The sequence below is a fragment of the Gouania willdenowi genome, chromosome 7 (genome assembly GCF_900634775.1).
Source record: "Gouania willdenowi chromosome 7, fGouWil2.1, whole genome shotgun sequence".
NCBI lineage: Eukaryota > Metazoa > Chordata > Actinopteri > Blenniiformes > Gobiesocidae > Gouania > Gouania willdenowi.
Window position 1 is genome coordinate 37,797,945 of NC_041050.1, and position 17,927 is coordinate 37,815,871.

Below are 17,927 nucleotides of genomic sequence, written 5' to 3' on the forward strand. Positions count from 1 at the left end.
TAAGTAATCACATAAAAGCTGCATGGTATTTTTTTAATATGAATTCCACTTTAAATTCCACTCATTGTTTTTAATTTGCAGATTAAGCCTTAGAGAACCAATGTTGGAGACACAGTAAGGGGTTTAGAAGAGCTCACTGTTCTACAAATGAAAAAGCATATGACTTTATGGAGAGGGTACTTAGGATGTGAAGAGGGGGTACACATGATTTGACAACAATACAAAGGTGATTCATGGGAGAAAAAAGATGGTGAACCACTGGTTTTGATCATATAGAATTTATACAGCAGGTAAAGTGGACGCATTAACTTTCTCTTACAATTGTTTCACATGCCTCCTCTGCCTGCCCTGACTGCACGTCACTGGTATATAAATATCTAATACGTATGAAAGGCATTTAAAATGTTTTTTAAAAATCAGACTTACATCATAGTGCTTTGACTTCTTAATTTCCTTAATGGGTGTGATCTGCTCGCCTTTCTTCAGGGAAGATTTGGTGTCTTTAGCAGTTTGGTTTTCAGGCTCCGTCTTGGGTTTGTCCTCTGTGGACTTGGGCTGTTTCTGGTTGTCTGTGCTCTGGTCGGGTCCAGCAGCAGGAATGGCGGTCTTCGTGTCCGCTGGTTGTTTAGCAGCCATAGGGCCACCAACCGCTGTCCCAGCTTGCGTTTTCTGTGGCTGTGCTGCCTTGGGCCCTTGCTGAGAGGTGGGTTTGTGCAGAGGGCTTTGCTGATTGGTCGGCGTTTGGTGGCGGGGAGAACCCATTGGTTGGTGCTTAGGAGACGGGTGAGGAACGGGAAGAGGAGAATCATCAAGGCCACCACCGGACATAAGTCGCTGAGTCTGGCAGTTTAGACATAACCATTCCTTTTTCTGGAAGAAAGAGAAGAATAAAAACCCAATTAGTTAAAAACAACTTTAATATTCCGCCCTGGCCTTCTCAGTTCACCTGGGCACCGGGCTCCAAGTTTAAACTTCCATTTATTTCCTTTTGTTAAATTTTTATTTAATTTTTTTCTTTTTTTCACCTCTTTTAATTCTCTCAATATTATATCTATTTTGTATGTGTATGTATATATATCTCTCTCTCTCACACACACACACACACACACACACACACACACACTGTATTATAATGTATAAAATTTGTAAATACGGTCTACGGTATATGCCAGCATTTTTTCTGTAATTGTCTGTCTTTGTGTTGCATGTGGCAGAATATATATATATATATATATATATAAAGAAACAAGTTTAATATTGGTGTTTTGATAAGATAGTTCTTTCTTGGTCCCAAAGTGTGAACATTTGTTTTCCAGATGAATAGGACAGGAAAAAGCTAATAAAAATACTGTGCGTGTGCATGTGCGTGTGTAATGTCCAGCTAAACACTAAATGTACTGAATGTTTTTTTTTAATTTTTAATATTGTTTTACTCAAAAATATATATATTCCTGTCATTTTACCAACACTGCACTAAATTGCCTTATCAGTGTGTTTGAACGTTGTGTTGTAGTATGCGATGTTTATTGTTGTTAGAGTTTTACAAAACACACAATCCCTCATTTCCCATAACTAAATAGTAAATGTATTCTTCAACATCTATTTTTTTTTTTTTTGTCCAAACAGTCTCCACTTAGTCACATTCACTGCTTCCCTAGGTTACACTTAACAACAGGTAGAAACACTTCATCAGTAGGAATTCCTCCAGAAAACAGCTATACTTTCCACACCACTGCTGTTGGGAGGAGAAAATATGACTCTCTGTTGTCATGTAACAGCCTTAAAAACTATAAAACATGGGCGTCCAGCACTGGTCCTGCTTCTGTTTAATCCAATAAATCTGATTATAAAGAGTAGTTTACAGTCAAGGCTTTTTATAAAGGTGGATTACAGCACAATATAGCTTAACTACAAACATAATCACACAATAATCACAACAATATTCCCGACATGCTCGTAAACCCTCACTACTGTACTTGGGTTTTTGCCACTGAAACATGTCACAAAGACATATTCATGGTAGAAATGACATTCACATGCAACACAGCTATCGTACAACTATGATTTTAGCCAAAAAACTTTATTCCTGGTGTTACTTATTTTACTGTCTTATAACACAGTATAACACAGAACAGTGTTGTTAGTTATGTGATCCCTGTGAGGAGAGGGAAAATATATATATATATATATATATATATATATATATCGCAGCAACAAGGACTATTTTCATGATATTTTAATATAGATGTTTTATTAATGTTAAGATAAGAAGCACAGATTATCCCCTATTTTTCATTAATACAGTATGTATACTAGGGGTGTGCATTGCCATAGATCATAGGATACGATTCATGATTTGCATGTCACGATACGATATATCCCGATATATCCAGAGGCTAAACAATACAATATACGTCTCGATATATCGCGATAAATCACGATATCAATAAATACAAACTTCACCTTTACAAATACATAATAGTATAAAATACATTTTTTTTTAACTTGTGTTAACGGGTGTTTACGTGTTATGCTAATATTAGTGCAATTAAATGTTTTTTGTTTAAATAACATGATTAAAAAAAATCAATTTGGACATTTTTTGGATCGATAAGACAATTGCGCAGCAAAATATTGCGATACATTGTCAAATCGATTTTTTTTTTTTTTTTTACACCCTTAATGTATACACAATTTTTATGGCATAAATAATTTCTAATGAACCAAACATTCTACATTTAATTTAGTTGGTCCAGATAATTGATGCTGTTTAGGGCTGAAGAGTAGCTCTATTATTAATGTAATTATTAACAATAGATGCATTCAGCCTTCCATCTTCTACTCTCATCTCTTTTCAAAAATACATGAATGCACAAATACACAAATACACATCCCCAAACCCTCACACACCCACCGTTCTGCTTTTAATAGCTCCTTCCTGAAGTACCTTTATCTTTCTCCCACTGCGTCTTTCTCTGAATCCTTTTTATGTGTCATTACCGTGTCATACAAAAGACTTCACAGTGACAAAAGCTGTTGCTCATTATTATGAACAAGCAGCACATAATTAAATCAGGGCTATTTTTGTGAGAAAACCGACTAAGGTAAGAGATAAAGATTTAACTATAGTCTTTAAGAAAAAATAATAAAGTTAAACAAGACGGTCATAAAAAAATACATTTGTCCCTGGATGATTTGAATATATTATTATATAGTATTCATTCCTAATTGAGGTTTTACATTATTATCAGTTCAACAGAATAAACATTGAAACTCAGAAACATTCAGATTTTAAATATATCTGATGTGTTTCGTGGATGACAGAACAACTTAAACTGTAGGAATTCATGTGTATGCATTGATGTGATACATACAGGGCAGGGTTGGAGTCAATTACATTTTTAAATTACAATTACGTCTTCAATTATCCATGCTCAATTACAATTCAGTTACAATTACGTTGACTGACATTTTTTCAAATTACACTTAAAATGAAAATGATTATTTTCCCCTTGAAAGTCAATTACAATTATGTTCTCAATTATTAAAGTTCAATTACAATTAATCACAATTACTGAGCATTTGATAAATAAATAAGCCCATAAAAGTCAACCTTCCTCTTGTGTTAGCGTTCTGTTAGCATCTCTAATGATAACGGATCAGTTTGGACCCATGTCTTAAATCAGCTGTAAAATACACTAAAAAATATTATTTATCATCTAATGTGTTTCTCATCTCTTGTTAAAATATTGGTATTAATATTTTTGGTGTTGGTGTCTGAGCCTTTTTTTGTCAGTAAACCCAATCTAAACCTCAATTTATATATATATTTTTAAATGATATATTAATACTTAAGAGAACTAACAGGTAACATAATTTAATAATTGTTAATTACATATGTGAAAAGCCATAGAACTATAATGTGGTTCCCCAGTTTTACGTTTAATTAAATTATTAAAAATATTATTAATTAAATGACAGTTTTTATATCATTTCAATGCACATTACAATTAAAAAGTCAATTATCTGAACTCATTTACAATTCAATTACGATTACAACAGCAACGGATCTTTCCAGTTGCAGTTACAATTAAAATGATGTCATAATTGTAATTAAATGATCAATTACGCAATCAAGATTGGAATTAACGCCAACTCTGGTACAGAGGGCAATAAAACATGTGTGGATGAGTCAACACACTGAAGCTCACAGCAGTTCTCCATCCTAACTCTACGTGTGTGTGTGTGTGTGTGTTTCCTGCAGAGTTCCCTTGCAGTGCCCACTTAACCTACATAGAACCAATAATCAGGTCTGTTCTCCTCCTGTCAATAAGTCCCTAAAATACCCTTTTCACGCTCAACCCTTTTCACTGAAAGCAGCTTAGTTCACTTTGCAGCACAACGAGCCATTCACGTTCTCCTCAACAAGACGCTTTGCTTTCAAACGCTCTCCAGTATTATTGGATTTATTTTTCACTCCTTTCAAAGCATTTGTCTGGTTTGATAAAAGTGTATCTACCTTTGTAGGAAATATAGAAGGGTTTTTGTCATACACAACACCCACAACACAATAAAATATAGATATCACAAAATACAATAACAAAATCAAATCAAATAGTCAACAAAATCTAAATCAAACCTTTCAATTGATAGAAACATCAGTTAAAATTATATATTTGATTTTTGGCATTATCAATATAATTGATTTATTTTTTTTAGCTTAGATATAATGCAAGTTTTTTCCTTTTAAACCAAAAATAGACTCGTTACACCACTTTTCTGTCTGCGGTGACGTTCTGTACGTGCTTGTGTCTCCTTAATAGTTAAATGGAATTGTTACTGTATATTTAGCATGGGGTAGATCCACAGCACTTTACAATATCAGCTCATTCACCCATTCACACTCACACCAATGAAACTGAGCCGCTATGCAAGGCGCTAGGTGACCATTTGGAGCAACTTAGGGTTCAGTGTCTTGTCCAAGGACACTTGAACACATAGACTGGCCCTGTCTATGTGTGACCTACTACTCACACCTGCCAAAGTAGAACCTGCGCTGTAGAGGACGAGAACATTAGTAGTTCATGTAAACTAAGAGAGGGGCAAACTTGGATGGCTGGCAGCCCTTTATTCAAATCATTTCATATTGTGCTCTGTGTGTATTGCAATCTGCACCCTCTCTCTCTCTGTCTCTTTTGAAACAGCTCTTTCACAGTTAGGAATTAGACCGAGGGCAAAACAAAAGCAAGAATACATGTAAAAGTGCAAAGAATTACAACATTGCAGGAAAATACAGTAAAAGACAAGAAAACTCACAAAACTACTACAAAAATGAACAAAATGACACAGTAACACACAAAATTATTCCAAAATAGCACAAAACATCAACAAAAATATAAAAAGAAATATACAAATTACAGAAAATGACAACTAAAGTACACAAAAATCCAAGAGAAACACAAAAAACCTCACCACAAATACACAGTACTAAAAACAAGCAAAACGACAACAGAAATACAAAAAAATTACTCCCAAAAAATGCAAATTGACAACAGAAATACACAATATGACTCCAAAAAAAATAAATTTTAAAGGAAAAATACATAAAAGGACCAAATGTATTCATAACAAACAAGACAACAAACACACAAAATTACTATAAAAACTCTTTCCTTTTTCCTGTGTTAATGCTCAGATTGGTCATTATTTTAAATGCTGATCATGTGGCCCTTCGATCAAACAAACACATTTTTGTGGCCCCCGCTGTGATAGAAAGTGCCCACCTGTGATTTATGATTTACTGAACCATTAGTCACTGTAATTTTGACTCTTTTTTATGTCTCTCACCTTTCTTTCCCTCAGAAACCTATTTTTACAACAATATCAAAAAACCTTTATCTTCCCTGCTCTTTCATCCCCTCACTCCCTCTCTTTAAGTCACATCACAAACCTTTTCTCTCCCTCCAACAGAGCAATGGCTATTTTTACCCAGAATGCCATTGTTCTGCTCCAGCACACACTCCCTCAGTGCTGACTGCTGCTTTAGGCTGCACTATGTGCTGCACTCTGTCGCCGCACACTACGCCCACACGAGCACAGGCGCGCATGTACAGGTACAGATCCCACTTATGCAAAATGGAGGAAGCCTGAGCAGCAGAAGAAGAAGAGGAGGAGGAGGATGAGGAGGAGGAAAAGCCTGGGACAAGCAGCCAGTGAACGCTAGCAGTTAGACGAAGGCTAAAATAGGAGCAGGGAGTCACCACAGTAATTGAACTCAGCTCTGGGTATAGGGCGGCTACCTGCTGGGTCCACTTTAGAGTGAACAGAGGGTGGATCAGAGGAGGAGGTAACAGAGAGGAGAAACATGAAGGAAAAATGTTCTGCTGCTGAATACATCAGTTTCAATACCATCTATGAATAGCTGTATATTAATAAGTGATTAGTTTGCACCGTTTGTTGTGCCCATCAGTATGGGTGCACTGCACACTTTATGTCTGTAACTTTCTGGCTGATATTGGCAAATATCCTAATTGTTAAAAAGCATTGGTTTAAATCAGGGATGTCAAACTCATTTTAGGTCAGGGGCCAAATACGGAGCAGTTTGATCTCAAGTGGGCCACAAGTTTTATGCAGGAAAATGGGTAATTTCAACATTATTGTGCCCTAGTTTGCACTTGTATATGTAAGAAACTGACAATATCCAAACAACAATTGATAAATATCAGTCCCAACAGGATCTTCAATTTACATTTCCTAGATTTTGTGACCAATTTCTATTTAATTAAGGGAAATATTATGTAATATTTGGAGGAAAATTAAAGGATTTCGTAAGAATTTTTAGTTTTTCAATAGTTTCCCATTATAAACGACTGTAATCATGCGATACAAGAACCAGAAAAAATGTGAGCCTCTGCAAATAGTCTAAAGCTTTATTTACACAATGACTTGTGTTTTCTCTTTAATTTTTACTTTCTTCTGCGGGCCCAAATTGGATGCTCCAAAGGGCTGGATTTGGCCCCCGGGCCATGAGTTTGACACACGTGGTCTAAACTGCAGTCACATGTTCAAAACTTAACACAGCCTGCAAAACAGAAGTTTGACTGAACTGTGAATCACTTTTTATTGCTTTCACACAAAATGCATTCAGTAACAGCAGTCGCCAAAATGAATGAACTCTTCTCTCAGTCACTAGTTATTATTATTAATGATAAATTATTATAATTAGTTCACCAACTGCTGAACACTATACTTTTACATCACAGTGTTCAAAACAGTTAAAATTTATATAATTTATTTATATAAGGGGCGACCGTGGCTCAGGTGGTAGTGGGTCGTCTTCTGATTGAGAGGTTGGGGGTTCGATCCCAGTACCTGAATATGTGTCGAAAAGTCCTTGGGCAAGACACTGAACCCTAAGTTGCTCCCAGTGGTCGACTAGCGCCTTGCATGTCAGTCCTGTCCCACTGGTGTGTGAATGTGAGAGTGATTGGGTGAATGAGCTGATATGTAAAGCGCTTTGAGACTGTTTCAGTGGTGATAAAGCTCTATATAAAATCAAGTCCAAGTCCATAACGTCTTAGATTTTACAGAGAAGATCCACAACATATTCTAAGATAAGGTTGTTAATGAGTTAGAATTAGAATATATTTTATCATCAAATATGTGATAAAGTACTAGGAGGGACTAACATTGAAGTGTAGGAAACGACATACAAGAAAATAAATATATAAAAAAGGAACAGAAACTATATGTAAAACAGAGTTAGAGAAAGAGAAAACGCAGCAAGCTGTGTTGTAGTATGCCATGTTAATACCCCCCCCCCCCTTATTTATCTTCACAGTTAAAAATATGTAATCATTTAATCTTGTTTATCTGGTTATGAGGCAGTGTAAATGTGGGTTTCTGGTATAACTGTGATCACATTTTGATTTATTGTACAGCCACATTCCCTTTTATTTTTAGTCCTAAAATCTTGCCGCCCTCTAACAATTATTCTGAACACAAACAATATTCTGACGCTGCCAAAAACTGTGACTGTGAACTTTACAATCTGGTAGTGGTCGAAGCTTTTGACAGCATCTGCTGTTTTTCTCCTGATAAGACAGGATTTCAAAGGTCTGCCGTTCGCCTAAAATAGCTTTAAAGGAGAAAAACAGTGAGTGTGACTTGCCTTAGTATTTGCCAAATGTGTCTCAGCTGTGTCTGAAAGAGCTGAGAACACCTACAAGAACCCTGAGGACACACTAGCACACTATATATCTGATCCAAAGAGGCCCCACCTCAAAACGTTTAGGACTTAGAGCACATGTGTCAAACTTAAGGCTCGGAGGCCAAATCTGGCCCTTTAGACCAGGGCCGGCCTTCCCGACAGGCAACCTAGGCGGCTGCCTAGTGCGCCATCTGCTGGAGGGGTGCAATTTATAATTTATGAATGAATAAATAATAATAATAATAACTTAAAAAGGTATAATAAACGTAAAACACACCCTTTACAAAGTACTTGTTTTCTTTTAATATTAAAAATCTGTAACTATACCTGCTGATCTTCTACCCATATTCATGCATATTTGTATTTATTTTATTTTAATAATTGTTCTATTTTATATAATTTTATTGTGTTGTTTACACATTATGTTCTTTGGTTTTAAGATTTTTGTTACTGACCAAACAGGAAAGTAGAAATATCCTTGCACTGAAACTTTCACATTTCATTTTAACAAAGAATGATGGAAAAAAATAACAGAAAAGTAAAAAAAAAGACCTGACGCAGCGTGAGCCTGACGTAACACGGCCTGAATCTGTCCGACCTGAAGGAAGCCGAACCCGTATCAATCAGACGGTGTTTACATCTGTGCGCGCTCATGTACAATGATCCGTTGCGAGTTATAAACCTGACAAACAGTGATTATGGGTTACTAAGGATGAACACAGGCCACATCGAGAGCAGTTAAGTAGCTGAACTGTATGTGTTTCTGGGTTATTCAGATTAAAAAAAGAGTTTAAACAACCCATGCACGACTGGAGGTCCCTTTTGTGTCCAAGTGTGCAACAATTACTACAATGATATGAATTAAAAAAAGAAAAAAACAACAGAAAAGCCCCCTACGCTGGTTAAAACACAGCATAGGGGATCAAAATCCTGGCGTCGGGGGTCCCTTTGCTCAACAGCGCTGGCGAGAACCGTGAATGTTACAATTTTGTACTTTGAGGTTGATAAACTGGAATAGGTTGAGAATAAAAAGGTTTACATGGCCACCAACAATCAGTTGTTGTTTTTGCCCTCAGGGATGCAAACGCTGCTCATTGTGTGTTTTCTCTGCAGGAGAGAGTTCAGGATGAAGTTTACTGCATGTACTTAGCGTTAAACCTCCTCCTGTTGAGTTGATGAGGGGCATGCTGGGTATTATTAGGCTTTAATTGATCCGGCCTTGGTGTTCGTTGGGGTTGCACTGCTGCCTTTGAAGTGCAGAAATGTGTACTTTGAAGTGCAGGAGGCAATCCTCACTTGGACAAGAACATTATAGGTAGGGGAGATTGCTGGCTCATCCCGCAGGGCAAAAAAAAAAAAAAAGCCACAATCTAGCAGATGTTGTAAAGGAGATGGAGGAGCTGAGTTGTTAGAGCAGAGAGAGGAAAGTGGAGGAAAAGCCTTCCATTTTGGGGTAGAATGACTGAGATGAAAAGAAAGAGTATGGAGAGGCTGAGAAATAAAAAAAAAGTAAGTGTAGCTGCTTTTGAGGAGTCGCAAAGAGATAAAAACAAAGTACAACACAAAAGAGGTGAAAGGTAAAGTCATAATTATCACCTGCTCAAGGTTTCTTTTAGTTTATTTTGGTATCACTTTTATGCAAATGATCCAAGTTCTAAAACATCATCACAATACAGACAAATATAAGAACAGACATGGTTAGAGTTGTCAAATGATGGATATCACAAAAAAAGACTCCTGCAAAATGGCTGAGGTTTTATTAAAGGAAAAAAATGGCCAATGTTGATATCTCAAAAATATTAGTGATAAAAATATATTAACACTTTGCACAATGAATCAGTAATAAGTATTCTGCCTCTAATGCAGGTGCAGGCTCGTGGGGGTAGTTTTATATCAATCTGTATTTTCGCCCTTTCTGCAAACCTATTTGTGAAATGTAAAATGAAATGTTTTTCTAACCAATTATTCCGTAGCTTTTTTGCTAACATTTGGTTTTAACCTTTCTGTAATACTAAAGAAGACTAAATACCTTCTGTATGTGTGATTAGATGCTATAATTAAAAATAGATGAGGAAATGATGATAGAGTAGAACCCGTCACACCCGAAAGAACCTGATGTCTCTTTAAAGGCAGGGTCTGTAATTTTCAAACGCTAGAATGATTTTGAATGTAGAATTCTCCGAGGGGCTTTTACCCGCCCCATCCCATCTGTGCTCCCTCTAAAGCCACGCCCCTCACTCACATGCACAAGTGCCGTTCTCCACTAGCGGACCTCAGCTTATCGCTTGTATTGTGTAGATTGTAACTTTATCATTATATATGTTAAAAAACGTGACCAAAAACTCTGTTTTAACTCTGTCACCGGTGACACACTTTGAGTGTGGGCTCGTGCACGCAAGGGGTCGAGAACGAACCGTATTTTATAATTGGTCGAAGTTTTTACAGGTTTACGGCTGCTACAGATGACGGATTTTCATTGTTCCTTTTTTAGAGCACATAAGATCTCAATTTCTGTCACGACATAAAGAAAATTTAAACCAAAAACTTTACAAGTGTATCTGGAGGAAAGTACCTACCCTACCTTTAAGTGATTTAAATAGACAGTGCGGCTGATGTATGTGTTTCTCTGTTATTCAGATTCAAAAGAGAGTTAAAACAACCCATCCACGCCTGGAAGTCCTTTTTGTGTCCAAGTGTGAAACAATTATTACGACGGTACCAATAAAATAAATAAAAAACAACAGAAAAGCCCCCTACGCTATGATGTCGCCTCTTACGCTGGTTGAAACACAGCGTAGGGGATCAAAATCACAAAATTGACTGCAGCTTTTGGCAGAAAACTGTGGTTTTAAGGAATTTTGTCGATATTTAAACACTATTTAAGGCTACTGCATGCGGAGGCAGAAATAGGAGATACAATAGGAGGATAATGAGAGGAACTCAACGCACAAGCTGAAATGGAAGAGGAGTAACAGCAAAGAAGAGCTTTGGCTAAAATGGAGGAGGATGAGCAGAGAGGCAAGTAAAATGTGAAAGAATGGAGCTCTGGGCACGGATAAAGATATTAGTGAATTAGAAGAAGAGATGAGCAAGAAATGAAACGCTGACTCAAAAATGTACAGTGAATTAGTTCTGCTTCATGAAACTGGTTTAAAGAGGCCTCAGGGTGTGTGTGTGTGTGTGTGTGTGTGTGTGTGTGTGTGTGTGTGTGTGTGTGTGTGTGCGTGTGTGTGTGTGTGTGTGTGTGTGTGTGTGTGTGTGTGTGTGTGTGTGTGTGTGCACATTATACCCAGTGGTTTGCCTATGTTAAGAAGCCTGGATTTAGTCTTTGCTGCTTGTGTGTGTGTCTGTGTGTGTGTGTGTGTGTGTCAGTGTTTCCTTTTAACAGAAGTAATGTAATACTGACATTCAGATAAAAATACAAGCTTGTAATTTTTTTAAAGAGCAACTGAGTGGTCGCTCAGAGCGCTGACAGGGTCAGGGTCATCACGTAATAAAACAGAAAGGGAGAAATAAAACTACACGTCACACAGCATTATTTGTCCTCATTTAACCCAAAACAAACCAAAACTAGCTAAAATTGTACCTCAGTTCTGTGTTTTTGAATCATTTCCAATATTTCATCAATAATGCAAGATAAAACAGACTGAAAGTGGTAGATTTCTGATGCAATGGCAGTGTTTTCTGGAAAAGTTAATTTTTCAAGAGCTCACTTAGGGAATGCAAAAGGTCTCAGTGGACATTCCAAATTGGGCGTATACCAGGGTTTTTCAACTTTGGGGTTGTGAAATATCCATTATTAAATAATGAAATTACTGATTAAATTATATTTTTAATTGTATTGTATTGTATTTATTTTTTAAATCTATTTACCACAAAAAAAAAACAAAGAAAAAAACATATCACAGAAATAGATATTTTTTCAAATTAAAACATTAAAACACACTATCCCAAACAACTGTATTCTATACTTTCACCTTCTCAAATATAAATCTAGTTCAGACAAAATGCAGAATAAACATCTGAGCTGGTGAATGTTGTTACTTGCACAAATATACACAATATAACAAATGTGGTCAAAATATTAAAAAATATAAGGAAAAAAAAATAATTTTACAGAAAAAAAAGTCTCTGGGGTCGCCAGAAATTTGTGATATAAAAATGGGGTCATGACTTAAAAAAGGTTGGAAACCTCTGGCGTATAGTAAGAGATTGAAAACAGTTCATAAACAGAATCTATTGTGTCAGGAATAACCATGTAAAGGATATTAGATTAATTATAGACATGAGTGATACAAACACACTCGTATACACACTTTATAATCCTCCCATGACTCAGCAGCACAACTGTCCTATGACTGTTCTGTCATTGGGTCCACATGAGTGTAAACAATGTGCATGAGTGCGCACGTGTCTACGTATCACAGTGTGTGTGCGCTAGCATCAGTGTTTGTGTGCACATTAGCTTTGACCCTTAGTCACAGGATGCTGAGTCAGCTGACGCTCTTTAAAGTGCCGACAAACAATTTTTTCTAGGAATTTATCACAAAGGACATCCATATAAACCACTCACTGTAAGTATCAAGACTACAACACGTCCAGGGTTCTCGCCAGCGCTGTTGAGCGTAGGGGCCCCCAACAATGTGGTTTTGAACCCCTACACTGTGATGTCGACCCCTTCAACCAGCGTATGGGCCTTTTCTGTTGTTTTGTCCTTTTTAATCTTTACAGTCGTAATTATTGTTGCATGAAATGTCAAGAATAAAGTAGAAATGTTGAGATTAAAGTTGAAGTTTTGAGAATAAAATTGAAATAAAATGTCAAGATTGAAGTCAAAATTTCGAAAATAAACTCAAAATACAATATTGTGATAAAAGTGGAAGGTTTGCTAATAAATTCAAATCTAAGGAAGCTGACTAGGGCCAATTCACCATATATGGTAACGGTCTCTATCCAAACTGGTCCTATTGTGTTTCCGTAGTTCCTCAATATCCACAGATGGACTGAATGTTCCACCTCTTCATAACTTCACTGGTTTTTCCCTCTCAACAGTTTCAGTTTTTGCCAATATCTCTTCAAAGATTAAAACACCATGTTTATGAGCTAAAAAAGAAAGAATCTCTTTGTTTTTAAACCCAACTTTAAAGTATAGTTTAACGCAACCACCTGTACACACCCACAATTTAGTGTTTGCTGTCATATGGTGAATTGGCCCTAATCGGCTTCCGTAGATTTGACTTTATTAGCAAACATTCGACTTTTATTACGATATTGTATTTCAACTTTGTTCTCCAAATTTCAACTGTATTCTTGCTATTTCAACTATGTTCTTGATTTGCCCAAAAATGAGCATAGCGTTAGTTCAGGCAAGCGGCGGACGTCAAGAAATCCACACCTTCAATCAACCAAAGGCCCAGATTGGCCCCCTATTGGCCCCCTATTGGCCCCTATTGGCCGGATCATACAGGATGCACTACTTAAACCATGAGGGCTGCCTCATACCTTCTCAGCAAGCATCTCACAACCCACCTCCAACCCTTCCAGGTCAGTATGTATCCAACCAACTGGGTGTCATTTCATTGTCTATAACATTTAGTTTGCGGCTCAACTAGTCTGGGACACTCTGATGGTTTATCCCTTTATCCTATTCTGTTTGTCCTTCTGTCCACTAACCCTAACCAGATGAAGCAGATGTTCTCCACCTCTGAACCTGGTTCTGCTGGAGATTTCTTTCTATAAAAAAGAGTTTTTTCTTCCCATTGTCGCTAAATGCTTGTTCATGTGGATCTTGTTGGGTTCTTTCTTTCTTACTATGGACTTTATATTTTGTTCAGCGCTTTGAGATGACTTTCAGTTGTATTTTGCGCTATATAAATAAAGTTGAATGGAATTGAGTTGAACATCTGCTCTGCTCTGTTCCAGGGGGTTTCTGCTAACCGCTCTCCTAGCTTTAGCCTTTAGCTAGGGCTCATGGAAGGTCAGGGAGGTGTGCTCTCCCATGGCTTTCCATGTAAGCATGTGAAAAGGTAAAGGAGGTCCTGGAACAGACCTATACCGCCAAATATGAGATTGCATGCACATCAGTGTAAAGCGCTTGAAGGCGTGATATAAAATCCAATACATTATCACTGTAAATAAATCATTGATTTTGACTAAAGCGGTCCTGGCTGAATTAATTTTCTCCATCAAAATCAGCCATAATCCACTTCTGTACTTTGTGAACTAAACCTGGCTGCTTTGTATTTGTAACACACTTTAACAAACATGATCAAAAGCCAATTTCCTGAAAAAAATAATGTCTCTGGATTAGGGATTATGCTAACCCTAACCCTAACCCTAACCCTGACCCTGTACATTTGTCCCACTTCCCCCTAGTGTAATTCCAGGTGTGTGAGTGTGATCCCAGTGCTGCAGTGATCCACTGTAGCTCAGCGTCAAGGAGATGATTTGTCAACTCAGAACAGCGATGCCACTCCGCCTGCTCAGATAGGCATTGATTAGTTGTCAGTGTCAATCCACTGCTCCGATCTTTTTTCATTTTACAAAAAGCACATGACATAAAGGCTATCAGCTCTGCTGCAGACACACGTCCAAGAACAATAACCTTTAACAACCTTTTGGAGAAAATAACAATGTTTCCTTCCAACGGGGAGTGAGTCATTTTCATTCCCAGGCAATATAAAAAGTGTTGATTGTAAAAATAACACCTGAAAAAATGACCAACGTGTGTATCTAGATGAAGGTTATTCACAGGATGTAATTAACAAAGCCACTCTGAATCTGTAACACGTGTTTCCATATCTTTGTGGATGATTTGTGTTTCACTTTAAATCAAAAGACCAAGATGGCGATGAAGCAACTGCACACAGATCAATAAACAATAACTGTTAATTCCCCACACAGAGCTCAGGGAAAGCCCCTGACAGGGTAATCAATAGAGGAGAAAATGTAAAGTAATGCAGTGGGAAGTACATTGGAAAATACACAGGTACAGTATGTAGACGGACAGACAGAGATAAATAAATACATACATAATTATTACTATAGTCACAGTCTGAATGCACAAATGTTTCTCAAACCGTATCAGATGTTAACGATAATAAATACGATCCATGTACACTTATGTTTGCTCGAGAAGGAGTGGAAAGAAGAAAGACTTCTTAAATCCCAACCCAATTTCTTAATTATACAATTTTATCATATTCCCAGTCTGTTTGGACTTCTATAAATATACAAATATTAAACAGAATAGAAAAAATGACTAACTAATAATCAGTAACTTTAACTATACAAGAATACAAAACAAAACACCAACAATGGTAATAAAATCACAGATATTAAGGACAAGTCTCGCCATAGATGTAATATGCTTATTAGTTACATTAAGCCCCGCCCCCATCCTCACTGTACTGTAACCAGATCATACAGTTATGAAGTTGCTTTTGATGTGAATCCAGGCTGTTCCATAACCTCATCCTGTTGTTTCTAATCGTAGATATTCTGACGTTTCCAAAGCCTCTACTACCATGAGTGTTGTCGCTAAAGGGGAAAAATCTTTGTTTGCTGATTGGTAGTGATTTTTTTAAACAGACTGTATAATAGTATAATATTTGACAAAGTCGTGGTTTTTCACTAACCTAGATTGAATAAAGAGATTATTAGTGAGTGCTAAATATTCAGTCTTATGTATGATTCTTATTGCTTGTTTTTGTAATAGGAATAATGGATGTATGGAACTTTATTTTCACTAACATTTTCTAATTGGATATTATTTATCTTTATTAGTATTTCTGGGTTACTTTCATAATTACCAAATATCAATACTTTTGTTTTTATTAATATATGAACAGTTGGGGGACCCAATACTGATGCCTGGCGGACACCAAGTTCATCAGATATATGATCACCCATTTTTACAAACAGGCATAGCTTTTTAACCATTTCCCAACCATTCCCCTGATTCCATAATTCTGTAGTTTATTCAGTAAATTAAAGTGAGGAATTGTATCAGATACTTTTCTGAGGTCAATAAATATTCCAACTGCATGTTTTTGTTTATCTACTACATTTGTTATTTATTTTATTTTTTCTATTAATGCCATTGATGGGGTGATTTTAGCTTTAAAATCATATTGAGCTTTATTTATTGTTTTGCTTTAAGATGAGATTGTTTTTGCATCCATAACTTACCAACAACACACCTTGAATGTAAAAGAGGTTTTTAGATAAGACATGAAATATTGTTGTGAGAGGTCAACATTTAATGTTAAAGATATGGATGTAGGGAGCACGGTGGCTTAGTGGTTAGCACGTCCGCCTCACAGCTAGAAGGTTCTGGGTTTAAGCCCTGGGGTGGACACTTGGGTCCCTTCTGTGTGGAGCTTGCATGTTCTCCACGTGCTGCGTGGGTTTCCTCCCACCATCCAAAAACATGACTGTAAGGTTGAATGGAGTCTCTAAAGTTGCCCATAGGAGTGAATGAGAGTGAGTGGTTGTGTGTCTGTGTTGCCCTGTGATGGACTGGTGCCCTGTCCAGGGTGTACCCCCGCCCAGCGCCCAATCAGAGCCGGAGATAGGCACCAGCAGACCCCCGTGACCCTGACAAACGGGAATAAGTGGATGTGAAAATGGACGGATGGATATGGATGTAACAGCAGAACAAAAGACAAGAGATTTGTGATGCAATACCTGACAATCCAGTGATTTCTAGGATCAATATCTACTCCAATCACCATTTTATAATCAGACCTGCTCTCACACTAACAGACGTTATTTCTCACTGTCTGAGGGGATATTGTGAGGCTTCAGATAGAATTTACTGCCTTCGTCCACTTCAGCTCGCCTGCATTGACTCGTGCACGCTGCACTTCAAGCAGATTTATTGATTAGCAGTCGAGGGAGCTCATTGGTCTGTTAGAGGGCAAAGTCTCTTCCTATTGGACGAGCCTGAACTTTCATCTGATTTGCTAACATTCTGTGTTGGTTTTATGTGTGTGTGTGTGTGTGTGTGTGTGTGTGTGTGTGTGTGTGTGTGTGTGTGTGTGTGTGTGTGTGTGCTCAGGGATGTGTGTTTGCGTGTTTGCTGGAGGAGTCGGATCAATTTCCTCTCCTTTGTCAGAGACCAAAGAAATCAAACACCTTCCTTGTTTGTTAGACTTTAGAAAGAGTTTGTCTTATTTTAGTGATAGAGTATTTACTGTACATACTGTATGATCTGTATTAGGGATGTAACGGTTGCCGATTCCATTAAAGGACGATATTGGTTCATTTAGAACGATTCAAAAACTTTAACAATTTAACCATATATGAGTAAAATAAATACCTAAATAGGTGAAGTTTTATAGAATCCAGATGTTTCTTGTAAGGGAATTAATTGAAACATTAATTATGGACACAAACAAACAAGTAAACAATATTTAAAGGCATTTAGGTTCACATTTTATTTGAATAAACTCCAACCAACACTTCAGTTTAAATGAACTTTTCTGCTCTCATTGTCAATACTCAATATATTTTCAATAAAAAGACATATTAGGTTTACCTGATTCTTCTGATTGTTATTTCTAAATCAAAATAATAGAGTATTAATATTAATATTAAAAGTCTCCTGTGATTAAATCCAATGCGTTATTTCCTTGTATCGATACAATTGATTGATCACCTTTTAAAATGATTTTAGATCAATTAATGTCATCAGGAAGGCCAACTTGCCGAGCAC

At 36.9% G+C, this 17,927-nt stretch overlaps 1 protein-coding gene across 4 annotated transcripts in view; it reads right to left on the reverse strand.

Moving 5' to 3' along the window:
- Positions 1 to 17,927, reverse strand: part of bsna (bassoon presynaptic cytomatrix protein a) — a 102,803-nt gene that overhangs the window by 33,930 nt on the left and 50,946 nt on the right. For all 4 annotated transcript variants that reach the window (XM_028452123.1, XM_028452125.1, XM_028452124.1 and 1 more), the window contains exon 3: positions 427 to 870. In XM_028452123.1, coding sequence (XP_028307924.1) covers positions 427 to 870 — 444 coding nt within the window. The remainder of the gene's footprint in view (positions 1 to 426; positions 871 to 17,927) is intronic.